Source organism: Bos taurus, chromosome 18, assembly GCF_002263795.3.
Source record: "Bos taurus isolate L1 Dominette 01449 registration number 42190680 breed Hereford chromosome 18, ARS-UCD2.0, whole genome shotgun sequence".
NCBI lineage: Eukaryota > Metazoa > Chordata > Mammalia > Artiodactyla > Bovidae > Bos > Bos taurus.
The window spans coordinates 55,401,824-55,425,890 of NC_037345.1; the positions used below are offsets into that span (position 1 = coordinate 55,401,824).

A 24,067-nucleotide genomic window follows, 5' to 3' on the forward strand; every position below is an offset into this window, starting at 1 on the left:
GCAGCACTTTCACAGCATCATCTTTCAGGATTTGAAATAGCTCAACTGGAATTCCATCACCTCCACTAGCTTTGTTCGTAGTGATGCTTTCTAAGGCCCACTTGACTTCACATTCCAGGATATCTGGCTCTAGGTCAGTGATCACACCATCGTGATTATCTGGGTCGTGAAGATATTTTTTGTACAGTTCTTCTGTGTATTCTTGCCACCTCTTCTTAATATCTTCTGCTTCTGTTAGGTCCATACCATTTCTGTCCTTTATCGAGCCCATCTTTGCATGAAATGTTCCCTTTGTATCTCTAATTTTCTTGAAGAGATCTCTAGTCTTTCCTATTCTGTTGTTTTCCTCTATTTCTTTGCATTGATCGCTGAGGAAGGCTTTCTTATCTCTTCTTGCTATTCTTTGGAACTCTGCATTCAGATGCTTATATCTTCCCTTTTCTCCTTTGCTTTTCGCTTCTCTTCTTTTCACAGCTATTTGTAAGGCCTCCCCAGACAGCCATTTTGCTTTTTTGCATTTCTTTTCCATGGGGATGGTCTTGATCCCTGTCTCCTGTACAAAGTCACGAACCTCATTCCATAGTTCATCAGGCACTGTATCTATCAGATCTAGGCCCTTAAATCTATTTCTCACTTCCACTGTATAATCATAAGGGACTTGATTTAGGTCATACCTGAATGGTCTAGTGGTTTTCCCCACTTTCTTCAATTTAAGTCTGAATTTGGTAATAAGGAGTTCATGATCTGAGCCACAGTCAGCTCCGGGTCTTGTTTTTGTTGACTGTATAGAGCTTCTCCATCTTTGGCTGCAAAGAACATAATCAATCTGATTTCGGTGTTGACCATCTGGTGATGTCCATGTGTAGAGTCTTCTCTTGTGTTGTTGGAAGAGGGTGTTTGCTATGAGATTACTTACTTATAATACCTAATACAATGTAAATGCAATGTAAACAGTTATAATTATCACGTAAATACTGTGTTAATAGTTGCCAGCACACAGCAAGTTGAAGTTTTCAATGAGCCAACTAACAACACAGCATGAAAAAAAAAATCTCATAAAACAATGTTGAGCTGAGGAAGTCCTATTTTACTTCCCTTTCTCCACCCACATGTGGCCGGTAGGGGTGTGAATCAACACTTCGGGAAATCCTGATGGTCTGATCTCCGACTGGCACCCTGATCCGATCACTTCTGGCCCCTCCCGCAGTTACCACCCTGGTCCTGCAGTCATCGCAGTGACCGCAGTCACCACAGTCACCACAGTCCCCCGGACTCTTCACCGTCTTTCTCAAGGGACGCTTCCGGCTACCGCCCTCACCGCCCTCTGTCGATTCCTCCACGCGGCCGCCAGAGGGCGCCTGTTCCCATTTACTGACGGTCAAGATTTTCTGCTCCCAACTCTCTCCTGGCTCTGGGCTCAACCTCGCTGTTGTTCAGCCGCTCAGTCGTGTCTGACTCTTTGCGACCCCGTAGACTGCGGCACACCAGGCTCCTCTGTCCATGGGATTCTCCAGTGGGAAATGGAGTGGGTTGCCATTTCCTACTCCAAAATGCTTGCTGCTGCTGCTGCTGCTAAGTCGCTTCAGTCGTGTCCGACTCTGTGCGACCCCATAGACGGCAGCCCATGAGGCTCCCCCGTCCCTGGGATTCTCCAGGCAAGAACACTGGAGTGGGTTGCCATTTCCTTCTCCAATGCATGAAAGTGAAAAGTGAAAATGAAGACGCTTAGTCGTATCCGACTCTTAGCGACCCCATGGACGGCAGCCTACCAGGCTCCTCCGTCCGTGGGATTTTCCAGGCAAGAGTACTGGAGTGGGTCGCCGTTGCCTTCTCCCCAAAATGCTTACTAATATATAAACATATATAACAACTATCGGAAAGGACTGATGCTGAAGCTGAAACTCCAATACTTTGCCACCTGATGTAAAGAGCTGACTCATTTGAAAAGACCCTGATGCTGGGAAAGATTGAAGGTGGGAGGAGAAGGGGACGACAAAGGATGAGATGGTCGGATGGCATCACCGACTCAATGGACATGAGTTTGAGTAAGCTCCGGGAGTTGGTGATGGACAGGGAGGCCTGGCGTGGTGCAGTCCGTGGGGTTGCAAAGAGTCGGACAGGACTGAGCGACTGAACTGAACTGAAAACTATTGAGCCTGTGCTCTAGAGTCCAGTAGCTGCAACTACTGAAGCCCGTGTGGCCTAGAACTTGTGTTCCGAAACAAGAGAAGCCACAGCAATGAGAAGCTGGCGCACGGAAACTAGAGAGTAGCCCCTGCTCGCTGCAACTTGAGAAAAGCCCACGTGCAGCAGCAAAGACTCAGCACAGACAAAATAAATAAATGAATTAAAAAAATTTTTTTAAGAACTGCTTGTTGCTAATTAAGGATTCATCATTACACAACACATTCAGTACAACAGTCCAGGACAGAATGCTGTGTGTAGGAACCAGAGGACCCGTATTCCAGCATCCTAGTTGCTGGAATCGGTGCATCCTGTATCCCAGCATCTCTAACTAGCGACACTTCCCCATTTTTATGCAACAAGATGCGCCCGTGCCTGCTCAGTCGTGTCTGACTCTTTGTGACCCCACGGACTGCAGCCTGCCAGGCTCCCCTGTCCTTGGGGATTCTCCGGGCAAGAATGCTGGAGTGGATTGCCATTTCCTTCTCCAGGTGTGCCCATCTTTATTTTGGATTGTCTTTCTGTCAAGTTGTGGGAGCCCTGCTGGGGACAGGGGGCTTGTAGGAGTCTTGGTAGAGTCTGAATCTAGACCTTACCACTTATATGATTTGCAAATACTTTGCCCATTCTGTGGGTTTTTTCATTCTCTTGATAGCGTGATGATGCACAAAATCTTTCATTTTGATGAAGTCCAGTTTTCCTGTTTTCTTCTTCTGTTGCCTGTGCCTTTGGTGTCCTAAGAACTCATCGCCAAATCAAGTCATGACGATTTAGCCCAGTATTTTCTTCTAAGAGTTTTCTAGTTTTAGTTCTTACATTTAGGACTTTGATGGTTTAAAGGTTGTATATGGTATGATGTAAAGGTACAACTTCAGACTTTTGCAAGGGGGTATCTGGCTATCCCAGCACTGTTTGTTGAAGAGACAACTCTTTCTGCCATTGAATGGACTTGGCTCCCTTATCAAAAATCAACTGGCCATTGATGGATAGGTTTACTTCTGGGCTCTGCATCTACTCCCTTGATTTCTATGTCTCTATAGCAGCACCATATTGTTCTGATTACTGTGGCTTTGTAGTCAGCTTTGAGATCGAGATGTGTGAATCCTCTAACCGTGTTCATTTCCAAGATTGTTTTGGTATGTGGGGTCCCTTGTGGTTCCCTATGAAGTTTAGAGTCACCTCTTCGGTTCTGCAAATAAGGACTGGGCTTTTGTTTTGTCTTATTTTGGTATTTTGATAGAGATTATATTGGGTCCCTAGATTGCGTTATTGCTTTGGGGACTTTTTTTTTTTTTTGTCTCATGCCATGCAGTAGGTGGGATGTTAATTCCTTGACCAGGGATGGAACCTTCATCCCTGCATTTGAAGCAAGGAGCCTTGATCACTGGGCTACCAGGGAAGGCTTGGTATTGCCATCTTAATAATACTGCCTTCCAATCCATGAACACAGGACATCTTCCCATTATGTGGTGCAAAGGTAAAGAAACTGCCTGCCAATGCAGCAGATGCAAGAGATGCTGGTTCGATCCCTGGGTTGGGAAGATACCCTGGAGTAGGAAATAACAACACACTCCAGTATTCTTGCTTGGAAAATTCCATTGACAGAGGAGTCTGGCAGGCTACAGTACACTCACAGTAGGTTTTTAGTGTGGATTCTTTAACTGTTGTTGTTGGGGAAATCTTCACCAGAGACTCACCAGGGGCGTCCCCTTTAGCATTTTATATGTATAAGATCATGTTATCTGCAAATAAAGATAACCTTACAACTTTCAAACTTAACTGCCTTTCATTTTTTTCTAGCTTAACTGCTCTGAATAGAAATTCGGCTACATTTTTGAGTGAAAGATGCAAAGGTAGCATCATTTCTTGTCCTGATCTTAGAAGGAAGACTTTCAGTCTTTCACCATTTAGTAAGATGTTTGCTGACAGTTCTTCTTAAATACCCAAGCCAGTGTTTCTTTTTTGTTGTGGCTGTTAATTTTATTAGAGTTGATTTACAGTGTTGTGTGAATTTCTGCCATACAGAACAGTGATTTGGTTACACACATATATACATGCTTTTCATGTTCTTTTGCATTATGGTTTATTACAGGATCGTGAGTATAGTTCTCTATGCTATACTATACAGTAAGGCCTTGTTGTCTAATCATCATATGTATAATAGCTCACCCCAAACTCTCAATCCTTCCCTTCTCATCCTAAACCACTGTTTCCTATACATCTTCGAAAAGGAGTCTTCTCAAACAGTGTCCCTCCAGGTGTTTGTAAATTTTTATAATGCAATAAAATTGTTTTAAACCAATTTTGTTTGGACTCTCTCTGCTCTTCCTTCCGCCTTTGAGACTTTATCCCACCATTGGCCGCCAGATGGCGCCAGCGGCACTTCCTGCGGCTCCTGAGGCCGGATCGCTCAATGATGGTTACTTTAGCTGATCTTTACTTTCAATACAGTTTTTCTTTTCCTCTGTTTAATCTTATTCCTCATTATTTTGTCTTGTTTATTTATTTATATCACGATTTTTATATATTACTGGATATTCCTACACAGAACATCAGTCATTTCAGTTCAGTCCCTCAGTCATGTCCGACTCTCTGCGACCCCATGAATCGCGCAGCACGCCAGGCCTCCCTGTCCATCACCAACTCCCAGAGTTCACCCAAACTAATGTGCATCGAGTCGGTGATGCCATCCAGCCATCTCATCCTCTGTCGTCCCCTTCTCCTCCTGCCCCCAATCCTTCCCAGCATCAGAGTCTTTTCCAATGAGTCAACTCTTCGCATCAGGTGGCCAAAGTACTGGAGTTTCAGCTTTAGCATCATTCCCTCCAAAGAACACCCAGGGCTGATCTCCTTTAGAATGGACTGGTTGGATCTCCTTGCAATCCAAGGGACGCTCAAGAGTCTTCTCCAACACCACAGTTCAAAAGCATCAATTCTTCCGCGCTCAGCCTTCTTCACAGTCCAACTCTCACATCCATACATGAGCACAGGAAAAACCATAGCCTTGACTAGACGGACCTTTGTTGGCAAAGTAATGTCTCTGCTTTTGAATATGCTATCTAGGTTGGTCATAACTTTTCTTCCAAGGAGTAAACGTAGAACATAAGTGATGTTTATAAGTTTCTCTGATCTTTTCATCACTTAGAACTAGTTTAGTATTCACAGTTAGACTAAATCTGATTTTTTGAACTTATTGTTTGTTTTTTAGAAACCAATGAAAATATTATTATACAAAAGCATGATTGTTGAACATGATTAGTGAAACGGGTATTTATAGCTGCAGACAATCAAACTTACAAAATGTTTTCTTTTTTCTTTTTGGCCACACCACACAGCATGTAGGATCTTATCTCCCCAACCGGGATGGGAAGCTGCACCCGCTGCAGTGGAAACATGGACCCTTAACCACTGGACCACCAGGGAAGTTCAAAATGGCTTTATTAGATATTAATCCAAGGAGTTTTAGTGAACTTTTCAGAATTCTGAATAAACTAAATGAAAATTCCCATTTTGCTCTTTCTACTTAGTGTATATTTATTATTTTCTAATGAAGAACATCCTTAAGCATGAAGATGACATAATATTTTGAACACACACACACACACAATTTTTTAAGCCATTAAGATCTACAGCCCCCTAAACATTGTTTTTGTTGTCGGTCAGTCACCAAGTCGTGTCGATTCTGTGACCCTATGGACTGTGGCGGCCAGGTCTCCCTGACCCTTACCCGGGATTTGCCTGAGTTCTTGTCCTTCACATCAGTGATGCCATCCAACCATCTCATCCTCTGTGACCCTCTTCTCCTTTTCTGCCCTCAATCTCTCCCAGCATCAGGGTCTTTTCCAAAGAGGAGGATCCTGGCGGGCTACAGTCTGTTGGATCTCAAAAGAGCCAGACACGACTTAGTGACTGAACAACAGCAATGACATGGCCTTAAGAAGTAGGTACTATGATCTGCATTTTTGAAATGAGGAAACTGAGGCTCAGAGAGGTGCACTCACTTCCCCAACATCACACAGCTTTGTTGTTGTAACTATTTAGTCCCTAAGTCATATCTGATGACTTTTTTTGAGACCGCATGGATTGTAGCCCATCAGGCTCTTCTGTCTGTGGAAGTCTCCAGGCAAGAATATTGGAGTTTGGTTGCCATTTCCTACTCCAGGGGAGCTTCCTGACGCAGAAATCAAACCCAAGTCTCGTGTTTGGCAGGCAGATTCTTTACCACTGAGCCACCCGGGAAGCCCATCACATAGCTATTAGAGAATTTTTTTTAAAGTTGATTTTTAATTAGGCAAAGCATGAAGGGTATCTGAAATGTGAATGTGTGTGCTCTAATAATTCTCATTTGCAACCTGAGTGTCTTACTCACTGTGAAAAGTGATCAAATGAAGCAATAATGCCAAGTAAGCCTACTGGAATCTTCCTACAGAATGTTTGTCTCAGACAGAAAAGGCTCTGAAAATGTCTACGAATGCAAAACAAGAAACAAAGTTCTTTTCTGTGATAAACTGCAACTGGATCAGATTTGTTGTTTATTTTGTTATTTAACCAATGGTCACATCAGCTTGCTGAGAGTCAGGCATTGTCCGTGGACAGCATTTCTCAAACTTTTTGGACCTGAGGCCACTTTACACTTTTAAAAATCACTGAGAACCGTTAAGAGTTTTAGTTCATATGGGTTACATCTATTAATATTTATAGAATTAGACATTATGACAGAAGGTGAACAAAATATTCATATATTTTAATCTTTTTAAATATTAAATCTCTTTAATATTTAATTATAAATATTAAAGATTTATAATATCTTTAAATATTCATTTAAAGATAACAAGCCTTAGCCTATGGCATGTCAAACATATCGCTGTTTATTCTCAGATGCCACTGCCTCGAGTGATTTTCAAAAAGCGACTTGAGGAACTTCCCAGGTGGCACTAGTGGTAAAGGAAAGTGAAAATGAGAGTCGCTCAGTGGTGTCCGACTCTTTGCAACCCCATGGACTCTGTAGGCCAGAATACTGGAGTGGGTAGCCTATCCCTTCTCCAGGGGATCTTCCCGACCCAGGTGTCAAACCAGGGTCTCCTGTATTGCAGGAAGATTCTTTACCAACTGAGCTATCAGGGAAGCAAAGGTATCAGTGGTAAAGGACCTGCCTGCCAATGCAGGAGACGCAAGAGACACAGGTTTGATCCCTGATTGGGAAGATCCCCTGGAGAAGGAAATGGCAATCAGTCGGACACACGCGTGTGCACACACACACACACACACACACACACACAGCTGTGGTCCAGGGGTTAAGACTCTGCCCTTCCTCTCCAAGGCGCACAGGTTTGTTCCCTGGTCAGAGAAATAAGGAAAAAATATTGAGCGGGCTTCTGCCTTATCTCCTAATAGTGGCTAAAGAAGACTAACAAAACACGTGCGTGTGTGCTGTCACTCAGTCGTGTCTGACTCACTGCAACCCCATGGACTGTATCCTGCCAGGCTCCTCTGTCCATGGAATTCTCCAGGCAAGAACACTGGAGTGGCCATGCCCTCCTCCAGGGGATCTTCCTGACTCAGGGATTAAACCCAGGTCTCTTATGTCTCCTGCATTGGCATGTGGGTGCTTTGCCACCAGCGCCAGCTGGGAAGCTGGGTAAATGTTGCCTGCCACCTCATAAACAAAGGATGTGACAGCCACCAAGTCAGCACATCACAGTCCCCCTGACAGTGAGCCCTGAGGGAACTCAGGGTAGAAACAGAATGCCTGCCATCAAACAGTCAGCTGCTACAGCCGCCCTTCTCCCCAGCAGTGCACTCAGAGACCAAAGATGGACAAGAATAAGACACTGACCCTAGATAGCTAAGGAGCATAGCAAAGGAATGATTTCAGGGAGCAGACTCTTGCATCTTACCATACACAGAAAAGGGCTAAATTCCTTAACTTTAGGTATTTGGTTTTCTTTAATTGACAGTTATCTCTGTTTTTGGCTTCCCAGGTGGGTCGGCTCAGTAGGAAAGAATCTGCCTGCCAATGCAGGAGAGGCAGGAGACTTGGGTTCAATCCCTGGGTCAGGAAGATCCCCTGGAGAAGGAAGCGGCAACCCACTCCAGTATTCTTGCCTGGGAAATCCCATGGATGGAGGAGCCTGGCGGGCTACAGTCTATGGGGTCACAAAGAGTTGGACATAACTGAGCACACACACAATCTGTTTTTTAAAATTTTATTTTTATCTATTTATTTGACTGTGCTGGGTCTTAGTTGCGGCACACAGGATTTTCAGTCTTCATTGCGGCATGCAGGATCTAGTTCCCTGATCAGGGATGGAATCCGGGGCCCCCGCACTGAGAGCACAGAGTCTTAGCCACTGGACCACCATATTTCACAGTAATCTCTTGATGTTTTGACTACCTAGTCTTCATTGCAAAAACTCCTATATATCCTGGCTCCCCCACTCTTTGCTTCTTTGAAGCATCTCTCACTATATGAGATGCCATGTCTTTGGCTTAAGTCCTCAGTTTTGTCCACCAAATAAAGCATAATTCTGAGTTTTTTTGTTTTTTTTTTTTAAGCGACAGCTACTTACCCTTTCCTGATCATTCCCTCAGGATTCAAATCTAAGATAAAAATCTGGCCTAAGTCTTCATTTGGGACCTGGCTACTAGAATCAGGAATTCTTCCTGATGTGATCAGCTCTGGCCAACAGAAGATCCAGGGAAGCAAAGAAGTTTTTGACTGTAAGTTTCTCTCTCTCTCTCACACACACACATAATACAATTGCAAATAACAAAAGATAAACCATCTGACAAAAGTGACTTAAATGGCTTTTTGTTCTTTTTTTTTTTTTAAACAAAACAATCCAGAAATCAGAGGCTTCCCAGTTGGAGGAGCCAGGATCTTTCTTTGTGCTCTGTTATATTCAAAGTAGGCCTGGCACTCTTGGCCATGAAATGGCTGCAGCAGCTCCAAGCATCACACTTGTAACTAAGCCAAAACAGAGGAAAGAAAAGCAGACGTAGCCTTTCTGGAATGTTTAATTTAGGAAGGACAGCTTTCCCAGAGGCCTCCACGCAAATTTCCTCTTGTATCCCCTTGGCCCATGGCCTTCCCTTGAACAACGATTGAAAAAGAGAATGAGGGGGGTGCCTCATTCTCAATGAGGCAATGGTTGCCTGCTGTCTCAACAGATCAGAGTCCTGGTACCAAAGCTGATGGCTGCTGGACAGGCCACAAATGGAGTCTACCCACTAGTCCCACAGGGTCTCCCCCAGGATCAGAGCTCAGGCATACCCCAAGTTACACACTGATCAGATAACAGAAGAAAGTTAGAATCCAGAATCCAGATCTGTAGCCAGTTGTGCCTGGCCCTGCAGGGGCAGCTCTGAGTGTAGAAAGATCCTTTCCAGGTCAAACTGGAAGCCAGGACAAGGGTCCAGGCAGGAGACAAGATCTGAGCTGAAGCCAAGAAGACAGAGTCTGGGGAAAGAGGACAGGGCTGGGGACTCAGAGGCTTTTGGGGGTAGAAGTACAGTGCAGAGGGGTCTGGCAGAGTGACTGGAGTGTACAGTGGGGCTGTCCTGCAAGATGGGGATGCGGGTCCCTTTTTAGGGAGGGAAGATGTTAAGCTCAATTTGTGACAAGTGGAAAAATCTCCCCATCTGAGAAACCATCAGGACTCTGAGGGTTTGGATTGCTGGGCCCTTGAAAATGAAATGGGTTGAACATGTGGGTTCCTGGTTAAGACGCTAGAGCCGCTGAATTGCTTCATTGAAGATGAAACTTAATGTCTTGTTCTTTGGCATTTTATTTCAAAATCGCAGCTAGGGGGAAAAAAAAAAAATCAACTGTAGCACCGGGAGATCTGGCCTGAAAACGGAGATGCAGATTTGGGGTCAAAGTGTATCCCTGACCCACAACACGGAGCAGCGGGGAGTACAGGTCCCCAAGGCCTGAATGGCGGGGCTAGGGTCCAAGACACCTGGGTCAGGCCCTTATGGCTTTGGGAGTGTAACATGGGGGCACCGGAGATCCAGGCGTCCGAGCTCCCCCGTCTTTTGCTTCATATTGCACTTCAGGTGAGTCATTGGTACGGAGGTGAAGGTCCAACAGGGGCTGGATGCTACAGGTCGGTGGTCCGTGGAGTGGTCCAGCGTAGCCCAGAGCATTACACCGGGAGCATCCATTCATGGGCTTTTGATCCGTACTATAGAATAACACAGGCGGAGGTGAGAGGAAACCACACTACAACTCCCAGCAGGCCCTGGGGCATCCTAGCCTGAGCGCCGGCAAAGTTACGCCCCAGGGCCTCACGGGAAATGAGGCCACTTCCCGGAAGCCCACCGAACGTGGCAAAGGTGGCGCAGAGGCCCAAAGGAGTTGTAGTTCTGCAAAGAGGAGTTCTTGTAAGGCCCTGAAGGCTCGGGGGAAAAGTTCTTCCGCTGAGAAAACCTGGATAGGCAGGAGGTGTAGTTCTCGGTCCAGATACTCTGGAATTTACAGAAGCTCACAGAAAAGGAGCTCCAGTTCCAGTGCCAGGAAAGGCCAGATAGCTCGGTTCAGACGTATGAAAGTACCTCCTGGGGCTTATGATAGGAAACGTTCTTAGGCCACAGAGTCGGGGCAGAGTGCAGAGGCTGGTAGGAGCAAGATTCTCAAGCCAGCGGAATAGCCCAGGGCTCCTGGGGATCTCTGGGACTTGGAACTCAGTGGCCAGAAGGTTGGCTTCAGGTCCCGGAGGCTCATGGGAAGGGAATTTCTCAAGCCAGGGCTCCCGAGGCTCACAGAGAAGCGCCATTTAGTCCCAAGAAGTGTTCTAGGCCACAGGGCCTTGAGGAAAGCAAACTCAATCGGAGGCCCAGAGGCCAATGGAAGGAGCCATTTTCAGCTGGTGGGACTATGGTGGGGGAAGGGAAGCCTCAGTTCAGAGGCTAGTGGGATGTGAACTTCTCTTGGGCAACCAAGCATCCAGCCCAGCTCCCAGCTGGTGCACCTCACCTGGATCGCCTTCAGTTCCTTGTGGAAGCGGAGGATGAGCTGGGGCCCGTTTTCCATGGTGGGAATGTGGAAATGCTGGGGAAGAAAGGGTGGTAAGAACGGGCCCCCACCCCCTTCTTCTCCGTGACGGTCCAAGCTGGCCCTTCCTCACGCTCTAAGCTGGCCCTTCCTCACCTTGCCTTGGTACAGGATTTGGTGCACGGGGCAGACCTGGCAAGCAGTGCCTGAACCGAAGACTTCTCGGACCCGGCCATCCTTCAGCGCCCGCAGGAACTCCTTCATGGTAATCTTACGCTCTACCACTCGGAATTCACCCTGCGGGGCGAGACACGAATAACCTCTGAGCCCGGGGGGCTGCTCTGCTCCCCGCTCTGTGTGGATGGTGAAAAAGAGCCATGCCATTGTGCCCAGTCCCCTCCACCACCCCCAATACTCCAGTCCTGCAACAGAGGAGTACCCCATCATTCTGGCCACCCGAAGACAGCATGCCCTCACCCAGGTCCGGGCCAGGTCCAGCAGACTCTGTCGGACTATTCCAGGTAGGATGATGCCGTCCAGTGGGGGGGTCACCAGTTCCAGCACTGGGTCAGGTGGAAGAGAAGGGGGAGGGGGCGTGTTACCTCACACCATCCCATCCTCTTAGGAGCCACCCCACCCACAGCCAAGCCCCAAGACCTGCAGCCACTAAGAATTTCTGCTCCCGCCCACTTCCGCCCAGCCTGGGGTTGGTCATGGGTGGGCTCACCCCCGTCCTCATAGGTCCAGAAGACGAAGATGTTCATGGTGCCCACCTCCGTGAGCTCGTGATCAGGCCCATACAGCCAGAGGACCTGCTCGCAGCCCTTCTTTTGTGCCTCCTGCTGCACTAACACGGTGGGCCCGTAATTCCTGGCGGACAGCAACATGGTGGACCAGGTCAAGGGACCCCCAGCCTTCCCCCGACGTGGCCCGATGTGAGTCTTTCTAGACCAGCGCTCATCCTGCTCCCGCCCCATTCACAAACAGCTGTGACGTCATCTCTGAGAGGCTTACTGAACCTCCAGGCTGGGTTTCAAGCCTCCTCTGGGCTCTCGCGATCAACTGGCCACCTCGATGCTTTCCCGTTTTGCCCTGATTTAACACTCACTGTCTCTCACCCAGAGCTGACCTCGCACCTCGTCTGCTCACAAGCCTCTCGGGGCTCCCCACTGCCTCTAGGACAAGATCCCAGCCCTTCAGTCCAGTGTTCAGGGCTGGGCCTGGTCTGGGACTACCTGTTAAGCCTTTTGCAAAAGCCAGACTTATTTTTCTTCTCTGACAACTTTGGTGACTCTGCCCCTCCCCCCTGTCTCCACTGGTGTGTTCCCAGGATTTGAAATCGACCCACTTCAGTATTCTTGCCTAGAGAATTCCACGGATGGAGGAGCCAGGCGAGCCACAGTCCATGGGGTCGTGAAGAGTCAGACATGACTGGGCGACTCACATACACACCACTTTTGTATTCAGGAAACCATCTCCAGCCTACCCATCGGACCTCCTTTGTGAAGACTTTCCCATGTTCTGGTCATTTCCATCAGAGCACGTGCTGCCCTGGATACTCGGGCTCCCACCAGCCTGGGAGCCTATGGAGGGCAGGGCCCAGATCAGACTTATCTGTGTCCCCAGCTTCACCCAACATAGGGGTTCAGTTCAGTTCAGTTCAGTTGCTCAGTCGTATCTGACTGTTTGCGACCCCATGGACTGCACCACGCCAGGTCTCTGTGTCCATCACCAACTCCCGGAGTTTACTCAAACTCATGTCCATTGAGTCGGTGATGCCATCCAACCATTTCATCCTCTGTCTTCCCCTTCTTCTCCTGCCTTCAATCTTTCCCAGCATCAGGGTCTTTTCAAATGAGTCAGCTCTTTGCATCAGGTGGCCAAAGAATTGAAGTTTCAGCTTCAACATCAGTCCTTCCAAGGAACACTCAGGACTGATCTCCTTTAGGATGGACTGTTTGGATCTCCTTGCAGTCCAAGGGACCCTCAAGAGTCTTCTCCAACACCACAGTTCAAAAGCATCAATTCTTCAGCACTCAGCTTTCTTTATAGTCCAGCTCTCACATCCATACATGACTAGTGGAAAAACCATAGCCTTGACTAGACCGACCTTTGTTGGCAAAGTAATGTCTCTGCTTTTTAATATGCTATCTAGGCTGGTCATAACTTTCCTGCCAAGGAGCAAGCGTCTTTTAATTTCATGGCTGCAATCACCATCTGCAGTGTTTTTGGAGCCCAAGAAAATAAAGTCTGCCACTGTTTCCCCATCTATTTGCCATGAAGTGATGGGACCAGATGACATGATCTTAGTTTTGTGAATGTTGAACTTTAAGCCAACTTTTTCACTCTCCTCTTTCCCATTCATCAAGAGGCTCTTTAGTTCTTTGCTTTCTGCCATAAGGGTGGTGTCATCTGCATATCTGAAGTTACTGATATTTCTCCCAGCAATCTTGATTCCAGCTTCTGCTTCATCCAGCCCAGTGTTTCTCATGATGTACTCTGCATATAAGTTAAATAAGCAGGGTGACAATATACAGCCTTGACGTACTCCTTTTCCTATTTGGAACCAGCCTGTTGTTTCATGTCCAGTTCTGTTGCTTCCTGACCTGCATATAGGTTTCTCAAGAGGCAGGTCAGGTGGTCTGGTATTCCCATCTTGTTCAGAATTTTCCACAGTTTATTGTGATCCACACAGTCAAAGGCTTTGGCATAGTCAATAAAGCAGAAATAGATGTTTTTCTGGAACTCTCTTGCTTTTTCCATGATCCAGTGGATGTTGGCAATTTGATCTCTGGTTCCACTGCCTTTTCTAAAACCAGCTTGAACATCGAGAAGTTCACGTTGACCATCAGGAAACTTCAACGAGATATGTTTTGAAAGGATCTGAATGAACTCCCAGCTGGGGCCACACTTGCTGTCCCAATACATCCTAAGCCCGCCCTCTGCCTTATCCCCATCCTAACCCTCCTTGCCCTGCTGAGCTGATGCCCTTGGCAAGACAGATAAATCCACAGGAAGTCCACAGGCAGGGTGGTGGATGCCAGAGCCCCTGGGCATTATGGGAGCTGAGGAAGGTTGGGTTTTCAGGGGAGGCTACCTGGAGGAGAGACCAGTGAGCTAAGTGTAAATTCATTTCTAGAGACTTCCCTGGGGGCCAATCTGAGTTTCTCCACTGGACATCCAAAGACACACCCTGTGTCTCTGACGCCCAGTGCACCAGACCCTGGGGTGGGCAAGGGACTACTTACCCTCCCAGCTTGTAGTTGCCGACCCCACCCACCCAGGCCCGGATGAATGATGGATCTGCCAGGAGGGAGACAGGTTTCAAGGCATCTCCAGGGAAGTAGGCGCCCACAGGGCTGAGAATGACGAACAGGAGGGCTCGAGTAGGGTGGCCGACACCTAGCGAGGGCTGTGATGGGCGGAAGGGGACATCAGGGACCCAGGAATCCAGGCCCCCAACCCCTTCCCTGACCCAAGCCTAGGTCCCCGGCCCTTCTCCTTCAGGAAGGCAACCCGCCCCCCAAGTGTGGCTCCCCAGCCCCCGGAGCCGGCCCACCTCGTTCCCGATCAACACGGGCCGAACGTAGAGGCTAGTGCCCATGCTGCCAGGGACCCAGTCCTGGTCCACTTCCACCAGCCGGCGGATGCACTCCAGCAACTCAATTTTGTCGAAACTCTGGGCGGGATGAAGATGAGTCAGGGTACCCTCTTGACCCTGGCCCCCGCCCATGCCCCCTGCCCCACCCTCCTTGGGCGGCCGGGGGCCCCTCACCGGTAGGCAGAGGCGGAGGGCCGAGCGCAGCATCCGTTCCATGTTGAGCCAAGGTCGGAAGAGGCGCACGCGCTGGTCCCCACCTTTGAATGCCTTCATGCCTTCAAAGAGCTGCAGAGACAGGCAGGGCAGGAGGTCAGGGTTCAGGGAGACAGCTCACCCAGCCAGGGAGAAACACAGGCTGATACACAGGGATACAGACACAGAAAAATACAGTGAGCAGGGAAGAGATTAACCCACTGAGCACAGAGAGGAGGAGAGAGAGCAAAGATCCAGACAGACCAGGAGAGGAGACAGCAAAGGACAGAAGCCAGAGAAAGCAGAACAGAGAGACCCAGAGCAAGGAGCACGCTTTTTTAAACCCTTTCCATGTTACTGGGACCATTTCTCAGGAATGAAGATGACATGGAAGTTACCTGTTTATTTATTTGGCCACACCACATGCTTTGTGGGATCTTAGTCCCCCGACTAGGGATTGAACCTAGGTCATTCGGCAGTGAGAGTTCAAAGTCTTAACCACTGGACCACCAGGGAATTCCCAGAAGTTATCTTTTTAAATAGCCTTTTTGTGTTTTAGAGAAATACTTTAATAGCCATGGATGAAATCATACAATGTCCACCCAGATGGCCAATAGGGAAAAGATGCTCAATATCGCTAATTATTAGAAAAATGCAAATCAAAACTACAGAGAGGTACCACTTCATAGGTCAATATGGCCATCATTCAAATGTCTACAAATAACCAATGCTGGAGAGGGTGTAGAGAAAGGGACCCCTCCTACACTGTTGGTGGGAATATAAATTGGTGCAACCATTATGGAATACAGTAAAAACAACAACAGTAAAAAAAACAAAAAACAAAAAAAAATAGAGTTGCTGTATGATTCAACAACCCCACTTGTGGGCATATATCAGAACTAATTCAAAAAGATGCCTGCACCCCTGTGTTCATAGCAGTGCTATTCACAATAACCAAGATATGGAAGCAATTTAAATGTTCATCAACAAATACATAAATCACTAAAGAACCACCCTCCTAATCCCACCAACCCCAGGTAAGTTCTTGGTGCATAGTAGGTTTCTGTTGACTGACTGACTGAATGAATGAATGAATGAAGAATGCAAAATAAAAATAATTGGAGTATTTTGGGAAAAAATGTAAAAATAAGGGCAAGAGGTAAGAGTGGGAAGCTGCCTTATCACATATGAAAACAGATTATGAATCTACAACACTTGAAGTGACATTGACAAATGAACTGACAGATCAAACAATGCAAGAGACTAGAAAGTGGATTATCGTATAGCTGAATCACTTTGCTGTATACCTGAGACCACCACAATGTTGTAACCCAACTGTATTTAAGTAAAAATTGTACAAAACATGATCAATTCAGTTAAATGGTGCTGAACAACCAAATATCCATTTCTGGGGGGAAAAATTAAGTTGGATCCCTACCTCATACCGGAGAAGGCAGTGGCACCCCACTCCAGTACTCTTGCCTGGAAAATCCCATGGACAGAGGAGCCTGGTAGGCTGCAGTCCATGGGGTCGATAAGAGTCGGACACAACTGAGCGACTTCACTTTCACTTTTCACTTTCATGCATTGGAGAAGGAAATGGCATCCCACTCCAGTGTTCTTTCCTGGAGAATCCCAGGGACGGTGGAGCCTGGTGGGCTACTGTCTATGGGGTCGCACAGAATCGGACACGACTGAAGCGACTTAGCAGCAGCAACAGCAGCTATCTCATACCTCACATCAGGAAAATTTTCAGGTTTAAATGAAATTTCTTCTATAAGCAATAAAGGAAAACACAAAGGACCATTTTATATTTTGAATTGGGGCTGGTGTTCTAAATATGACAAATCACAGAAATCAAAAAGAAAAGACTGCATAAAAATAAAAATAAACAAACTGGGTAGAAACTTTGAACTCACATCACAAATGACTTATCTTTAATACACAAAGTACTCCTACAAATAAATGCAGAAACCCACTCTAATAGAAAAATCAGCCAAGAAAATGGACAGTTCACAGGAAGGAACTAAAAATGGCTCTTCCATTGTGAAAAGATGGTCAACTCCATTCATAATCGGGGGGAAAAGGCAAATTAAAATTACCTTGAAGTACCTTTAAAAGCACTTAGTACCTTTAAAAGCACTTTACAAGACATCTAAAAGTTTGACAAGGGTCATCCTGGGAACAGGGAAAACAGGCCTGGCTGGTAAATGTGAAAATTGACACAGCTCTGTCATAACATCTGTCACAGAAGATATTGATGGCTCAACATCTGTCAGCAATCACAAGCACATACAGCCTTTGAGCCAACAGTTCCAGAAATTGAAAGGAGAGATACATTTGCTTTTAAGGGAAGTGAAGTGTTTGCTGGTTTATTGCAGTGCTGTTTATAATAGCACAAGACTGGAAACAACCTAAGTCTCCAGCAACAGGTGATTGCCTAAAGGAGGCATTTTTAGGATGGAATACTACACAGCAGCAGAAAAGGAGGACAAAGCTCTTCAAGGGCTGCCCAAGAATCTCTAGGCTACATTAAAAGAAGGAAAAATGAAAGTGTTCGTCACTCGGTCTGTCCGACTCTGTGATCCCATGGACTGTAGCCCATCAGCCTCCTCTGTCCATGGGATTCTCCAGGCAAGAATACTGGAGTGGGTTGCCATTTTCTCCTCCAGGGGATCTTCCCAACCCAGGGATCGAACCCGCATCTCTTGCGTCTCCTGCATTGGCAGGCGGGTTCTTTACCACTGTGCCACCTGGGGAGCCCTATGTAAGAGCTATCATGAAAGACATGTTTTTTTGCATGCTCAACCCCTTCATCTTCACTCACTCTACTAAAGAAAAAGTACTGGGTCCCCAAAAGTACTTTTGTCCTCCAAAAGTACTGTTGGAGGACATCCTGTCATGCTGGGCTGAAAGGAGAGCCAAATAAATGGTGATCTCCAAAAGCCACCTTCCTGGGGGCGGGGCTCTGTAGACACGTCCTGACCATCCATCCTTTGTATCTGTTCCCCACGCTGGGTCTCCTCTGCACAGAACTGATCCATTTGAATCAAATGTCCAGAGTAGGTGGGAAGAAAAACCATCAAAATTCTGAAAAGAAAAGAGGAAAAAAAAGGGGGGGGGGCGGGTGGAACATGCCTAATGTTGGAGAACGACTCCGTAAGGGACAAAAATCAGTCAAAGTGCCAACCAGCTACAACTGCAGTGTGTCCCTCCAAAATTTTGCAACAAGTAAAGCTTCTTTGGAAAAGACTTTGCTTTCAGCCATAGCTTGAAGCTGGAAACTGGGTCAAATGTCTCCTGCATCTCTCTCCTCGTGGGCCCTCACCAAGTCCCACAAAGCCAATCCTCCTCTTCCTATGTCCCCATATCGGCATGGTCCCGTGGTCTACATGGTCACCCGGCTAAACCACTGGGCACAGTCCTCAGCCCTCCCTGCCCTTCTCTAGCCCAGCCGGTCAATCCCTAGTATCCCTGAATTTCTCTGCCCCATCCACTCCTGGTGATCCCCCTGGCTCCGACCTCAGCTCATCCTTTACATGGCCTGAGAAGGGTCTTACTCTACCTGCTCTGTGCCTGCTCAGAGCCCTCGGAGCTCCCAGTGCCCTTGACAAGGTCCCAGCTCCTCTGGGGTTCTGATGGCATCCTCAGCCTCCCCGTAGCCTCCAACCCCACGCTTCCCTCCCAAATATACCAGGCTCTTCTTTGGACTGTGTCTTTATACTGATGTCGCCTCTCCCACTAAGAGCCTCAGCTCCCCTCTTTGCCAGGAAAGACCCCACTTTCGGTCGAATCAGAGGTAGGGTGGGCATTCCTCTTCTGGCCTCCCACAATACCTCAGCTGCCTCCATCAGAGTCCAGATCCCCCTGGGTGAGCACCAAAGTGTGGGGGTTTTCAAGTGAAGGAACTGGGTCTGCTCATCTCTGGGGACCTGGCATCACCCAATAAATATGGGACTTGGAACATGACAAGCCTGAGAAAAATGGATGAGGAGTGCGTGGAAATGAGAAACACACAAAAAGCAAACCCAGGGAGGTAGACCCAGCAAGAGACTCAGCAAGATGGAAGAGATGCAGGGAGAGGCAGGGGAGGGAGGGCAGTCGCCCTGCCACCTGCAGGGAGTAGTGCAGAGCGGAGCAGGCCGGGTGCAGCGTGAGGTTCTGGAAGGGCTGGATTCGGGGCTGGCCCCAGCCCTTCTCCTGATTCCATTCCACCATCAGCATGTGGTCGGTGAATGTCTTCCCGAACAGCAGAGGCTGGCTGGGGTCAGGCTTCTTATGAGGCTCCTGTGTCATTTCCAGCTGCAGGTCAGCAGCCTGAGAAAAGATAGGCATCCTGGAGTCTGACCACAGCTTCCAATCTGAAAAACTACAACTCCCAGGAACCCCTGGGGCTGAGAACCAGAGAGAAGAAGGATCTGTAGTCCCAGAGGCTCCTGGGACATGCAGTTTCATCTCTTTTCCACGGCCTGATGGCAAGCAATTAGGCTAACCCATTGCCACCCACCTTCACCTTCGGACCCTGGATCTTTTGGAGATGCCTAAAGCTAGCTCCCAGCCCTTGCCTCCCTCAGACCCACTGGTCCAGGCCCCCAGCCCCTCTTCCTTGAGATCCAAACCCTAATCCCCACTGTCACCTTGAAGCTGGATGAGGCATATCTTCTGGAACCACACAGAAACCAAGGAACAGGGAGAAATCTGGGGATCCAAATCTGAGGGTGGGGACAGAAGTAAGAAAGGTGATGAGACCAGGAGACAGAGAGCGCAGGGGGTCCTGGCACCCATCTTTTCCACAGTCTGCACTGGGGATGTTCTCGGGCATGCTCTGTCCCAGGCCCAGTGCTTCCAGGCCAGGTCCCTTCCCCTGCCCTGATCAGCATGGAGCAGGAGATCCCCAAGGAGGCCAAGTCTGCTCCCTGCCCCCACAAGGGCCATCTCAATAAAGAGCTGAATCGGCTCCCATCCCTTCCTCCAAGCTGGGGCAAAGTCAAATACAGGCACCTCCTACCCCAGGGAACTTTGGCCCCAGCCCTGCCTGAGCCCAGATCAGACAGAGGACGACAAGGGAAGGTGTGCAGGTAAGTGAAGGCCTCCCCGGGGGAACTCAAATCCTGAAAAGAGTTAGAAAAGTGGAGGGCCCATAGGTCATGCTCCCCCAGGGCCCAGGGCCCCAGCCCTTCCTATTACAGACCCTGGATTCCAGGCCCCCACCTCAGGATCCAGACCCCCAGCCCCCTCTGCCCTCAGACCCAGAATTGCAAGTCCTTCCCTTTGGGGTATTAGATCAACTGGGCTCAGCTTACTTGAGGCCCCAGTCCCACACCCTGCTACTGCTGCTGCTAAGTCACTTCAGTCGTGTCCGACTCTGTGTGACCCCATAGACGGCAGCCCACCAGGCTCCCCCGTCCCTGGGATTCTCCAGGCAAGAACACTCGAATGTATGAAAGTGAAAAGTCAGTCATGTCCGACCCTCAGCGACCCCATGGACTGCAGCCTTCCAGGCTCGTCCGTCCATGGGATTTTCCAGGCAAGAGTACTGGAGTGGGGTGCCATTGCCTTCTCCGAGTCCCACACCCTGGACACCAGCAATTCCAATTCCCTATGGTTCCCAGGGCTGTAGGGAACTGAGGGGCAGCCACATACACTCGGGGACCACCCCAGTCATCGAGAGACACTGCTCAGATGAACGCTTCCCCTGTGGTCCGGCCCGAGGCCAGCGGGGGAGAGAAGGTCTGTCTGCGTCTAGCAGGATGGCCTCTCCCCCACAGTCTCTGACCTCGAGATACCTCTTTCCTCAGCCCAGTGGGAAGGCAGCTGTGATGAGGTTTGGCAGACAGAACAGCCTAGCCTGCTCCTGCCCTGTGAGCTGAGGGAACCCAGAACAGATGTGAATGGCCGAAGTCACTGGTCAGTAGGTGAGTCATGGTGAGACGGGGGCTGTGGGTTTGGAATGTCCTAAAGTCTAGGCCATGAAGTCTGAGGAGTGGTCCTGGATGTTATGAGCACTGGAGGGCTACTGGGATGATTGGAGTGTGGGTCCTGGGATGGCCTCTAGGTGGCGCTCTCTGGCTTGACCAAGCCAGGGCCAGGTTACTGGCCAGGAGGGGGACAAGACACCCCCGGCATAGAGATAACACCAACTGGCAGGGCGGAGGCAGGCAGCAGGTGGACAGGAAAGCAGCCCTCAGAGGAAGGCAGAAAGGAAAAAAGTAGAGAAGAAGAATGAGAAAAAATAAGAGACAAGGAAGTAAAAGACATGGACATTAAGGAACAGGAATCCAAGGCCAAGAGAAGTAAAATTAGATATGATCATAGAGGGGCTCAGCAATAAAGAATCTGCCTATCAATACAGGAGACCTGGGCTCAATCCCTGAGTCGAGAAGATCCCCAGGAGAAGGGAATGGCAACCCACTCCAGTATTCTTGCCTGGAGAATCCCATGGACAGAGGAGCCTGGAGGGCTACAGTCCAGGGGGTTAAAAAGAATCAGACAGGATTGAGCAACTAACACTTTCACTTTCATACAGAGAGAGGGGGAAATCCCCTGGAGGAGGAAATGGCAACCCACTCCAGTATTCTTGCCTGGGACATCCCTTGAACAGAGAAGCCTGGCTGGCTACAGTCCATGGGGTTGCAAGAGTTTGACACAACTTAGTGACTAAACCACAACCACCATATATATAGAGACTGAGACAAGACACACGAGGGAGGGAAATTCAGGCATGGTAAAGCCTGGAGAAATCAAGAAAAAAAAAATACTGAAGGCAAGATGAATTGAAGCCGTAAGAGAGAGAGAACAAGAGAAAGGAGAGTAATAGATCAAGACCCAATGTCGGGGGACAGCACAAAGTGAAAGGGAGGCCTAGGGAAATGAGGAGAGACTAGCAGAGACAGAGTGATGCCAACACCTGGAGAGAAACTACCTCAGCAATGCTTGGAGACAGAGATATCCAGGAGAGACAGAGAGGAGCAGGAAAACACACCCACAAGGCAGAGAAAAGGTGCCAGGCACTGTTTCCAGGAGATTATAAATCTGTACTGGCCATAGAGACACTGTCACACTGGGAGAAGCTGCCTTCACCCTCCCAGGATATTTTTCTGGGGGCAGGGGTCTCACCTCCCCTCAGGGAAGGTGCTCCACCACCTGATACCCCAAACCATTGGGGGATTGGGCCCCAAGGAGATCTCAGATAATCCCTGAGCTTTAGGGACATAGAGTTATAAAAAGCTCTGGGGCTGAATTAGGAAATGAGAAATAGTTGGAGTTGGGGTGGCGTATGCACAGAGCAGAGCTCTATAATATGATGGAATCTCCACTGACCCCAGCACTCACAGCCCAAGGCTGTCCTACCACCACGGCCCAGGAGTGTCATCGTAAAGTCAAGATTGTCCCAGACACAGCCCAGGCTGGTCTCCGTCTCAACTCAGAAAGGAAACATCTGTCCTGCTATCCATCAAGCTAAGAGTCCCATATAAAGTCAGGTACAAAGTTAACAGGAACCATTTTTCCCAACGTTAAGCTGCAGCTGTCAAGGGTTATAAAGAATCCCTTCTTCGAGTTGTTATTGTTTCCTTCCTCACTGAGAAACCCTGTTCTCTCAAATCACAGGCTCTCCGAAGCTCTGCCTGTTGACATGTATCAGTAAGAATGGAGGGTCCCACTCACAGCAGGAGAATCTCTGTCGCTGACAATGAGGTATTAACTCATTTTCAACCCTGGCGCAGAGTTTCAGATAAGGGGTTTCCGGGCACAACATTCTACCTCTATCTTTAGTGCCAAAAAAATAGGGCCTTGGGTCCTAGTCCCAGTCCAGACCTGAAACTGAACTCTGCCTCCATCCTGCTCCCACACCTAGAGGGTCTGGGAATCTTATTCTGGCGCCCCCAAAGTCTCCCTTCTCTCCTAATCCATCCCGTCACCCCAGTCCCATGCTTCTCCCATTGCCGTCTCCTCTTCCATATATCCATCCCTAGAAGTCCCATCTAGGTCCCCCTTCCCACCGATTACTTCTCTCCCTTCATCCCCATTAAAGCCTCGTGCTCCTTTCTAAGGGGCCCCCTCCTCCTTGGCTCCCTGCAGCGGAACCTGAGTGCGGGAGTACCTGCGCCCCACCGGATGGGCCACCGGCGAGTGGTCCCGGAAGTGCGCCTCCCCTAAGAGCTCCCCAGACCCCGGCACTGGGCCGCGAACCCACCTGCCTCAATGCCGCTGTAGCCATGGTCTGTGTGGTTGGTATCTGTGCCCGCCCAGGGCGCGGCCCGGGATAAAGACGTTCCGGCCCCGCCCCGCTCACGCCCCCTCCAGTGGGATGGTTTGTCAGCCTAGCACCCCAGGCGGGCCTGGCCTTCCCAGTTGCAGGGCGCCCGCGGGGAGCAGGGCCCTACCGCAGAGCGCATGCGCTAGACCCCGCGAGCAGAAGGGAGTAACTTGAAACACATCTTCCTTCCAGCCCCGACGCTGGAGTGTGCATTCAGCGGTTTTCAGAAATGCATTTTAATAGGTACAGTACCGTGGTGGAGAGCTAAAGGGAAAAGAAGGGAGGGGTGGGGAGCAGAAATCTTCACATATCGCGATTCTTGGTGAAAAACCACGCAATTAAGGTCGGTGGGCGCAGATGTTATGTAAAAATACACTTTTGAAGGGAAAGGACTCTGAAGAGGGCGGCAGATAGGGATGAAGGGAGAGCTTGACTCTGTCCGGATACTTCCCTGTTTGAATATAGGTTTCCTTTCCAACCAGAAGATATACGTGTACTCTTGGTAACTTTTTAAAGAGATAAACACACAAGAGTTCACCATGCCTCCTTCCAGCCCTTTTCATCAGGGACGCCTGAAATTGTTCAGTTCCTGGTGGGCTGCCGTCTCTGGGGTCGCATAGAGTCGGACACGACTGAAGCGACTTAGCAGCAGCAGCAGCAGCCAGTTCATCAATGAGCTTCAGTGAGCAGCCTCTAGGCAGGATTCTCTGGTTACGCCCCTTCAAGATTGTCGCCCCAGTTTCATGACCCCCAGAGGCAGACAGTCGATTACAGTCCCTGCTGAGTGCGTGCGTGCTCAGTTGCTTCATTTGTGTCCGACTGTGTCCATGGGATTTTC

The 24,067-nt window shown here is 48.8% G+C and overlaps 1 protein-coding gene and 1 long non-coding RNA gene across 2 annotated transcripts; one reads left to right on the plus strand and one right to left on the minus strand.

Moving 5' to 3' along the window:
• Nucleotides 1-9,184: 9,184 nt before the first annotated feature.
• Nucleotides 9,185-23,197, minus strand: BCAT2 (branched chain amino acid transaminase 2). The gene is given in 11 exon segments (NM_001013593.2): nt 9,185-10,370; nt 11,162-11,236; nt 11,336-11,476; nt 11,657-11,742; nt 11,907-12,049; nt 14,428-14,591; nt 14,739-14,858; nt 14,955-15,065; nt 19,086-19,289; nt 19,610-19,684; nt 23,167-23,197. Coding segments are annotated over 11 exon segments (1,182 nt in total). The 5' UTR covers nt 23,191-23,197; the 3' UTR covers nt 9,185-10,331.
• Nucleotides 20,016-23,173, plus strand: LOC101903281 (uncharacterized). Its single transcript, XR_009491448.1, has 3 exons — nt 20,016-20,050; nt 20,771-20,887; nt 22,581-23,173. It is a non-coding gene; the product is annotated as an uncharacterized lncRNA (long non-coding RNA).
• Nucleotides 23,198-24,067: the final 870 nt, after the last annotated feature.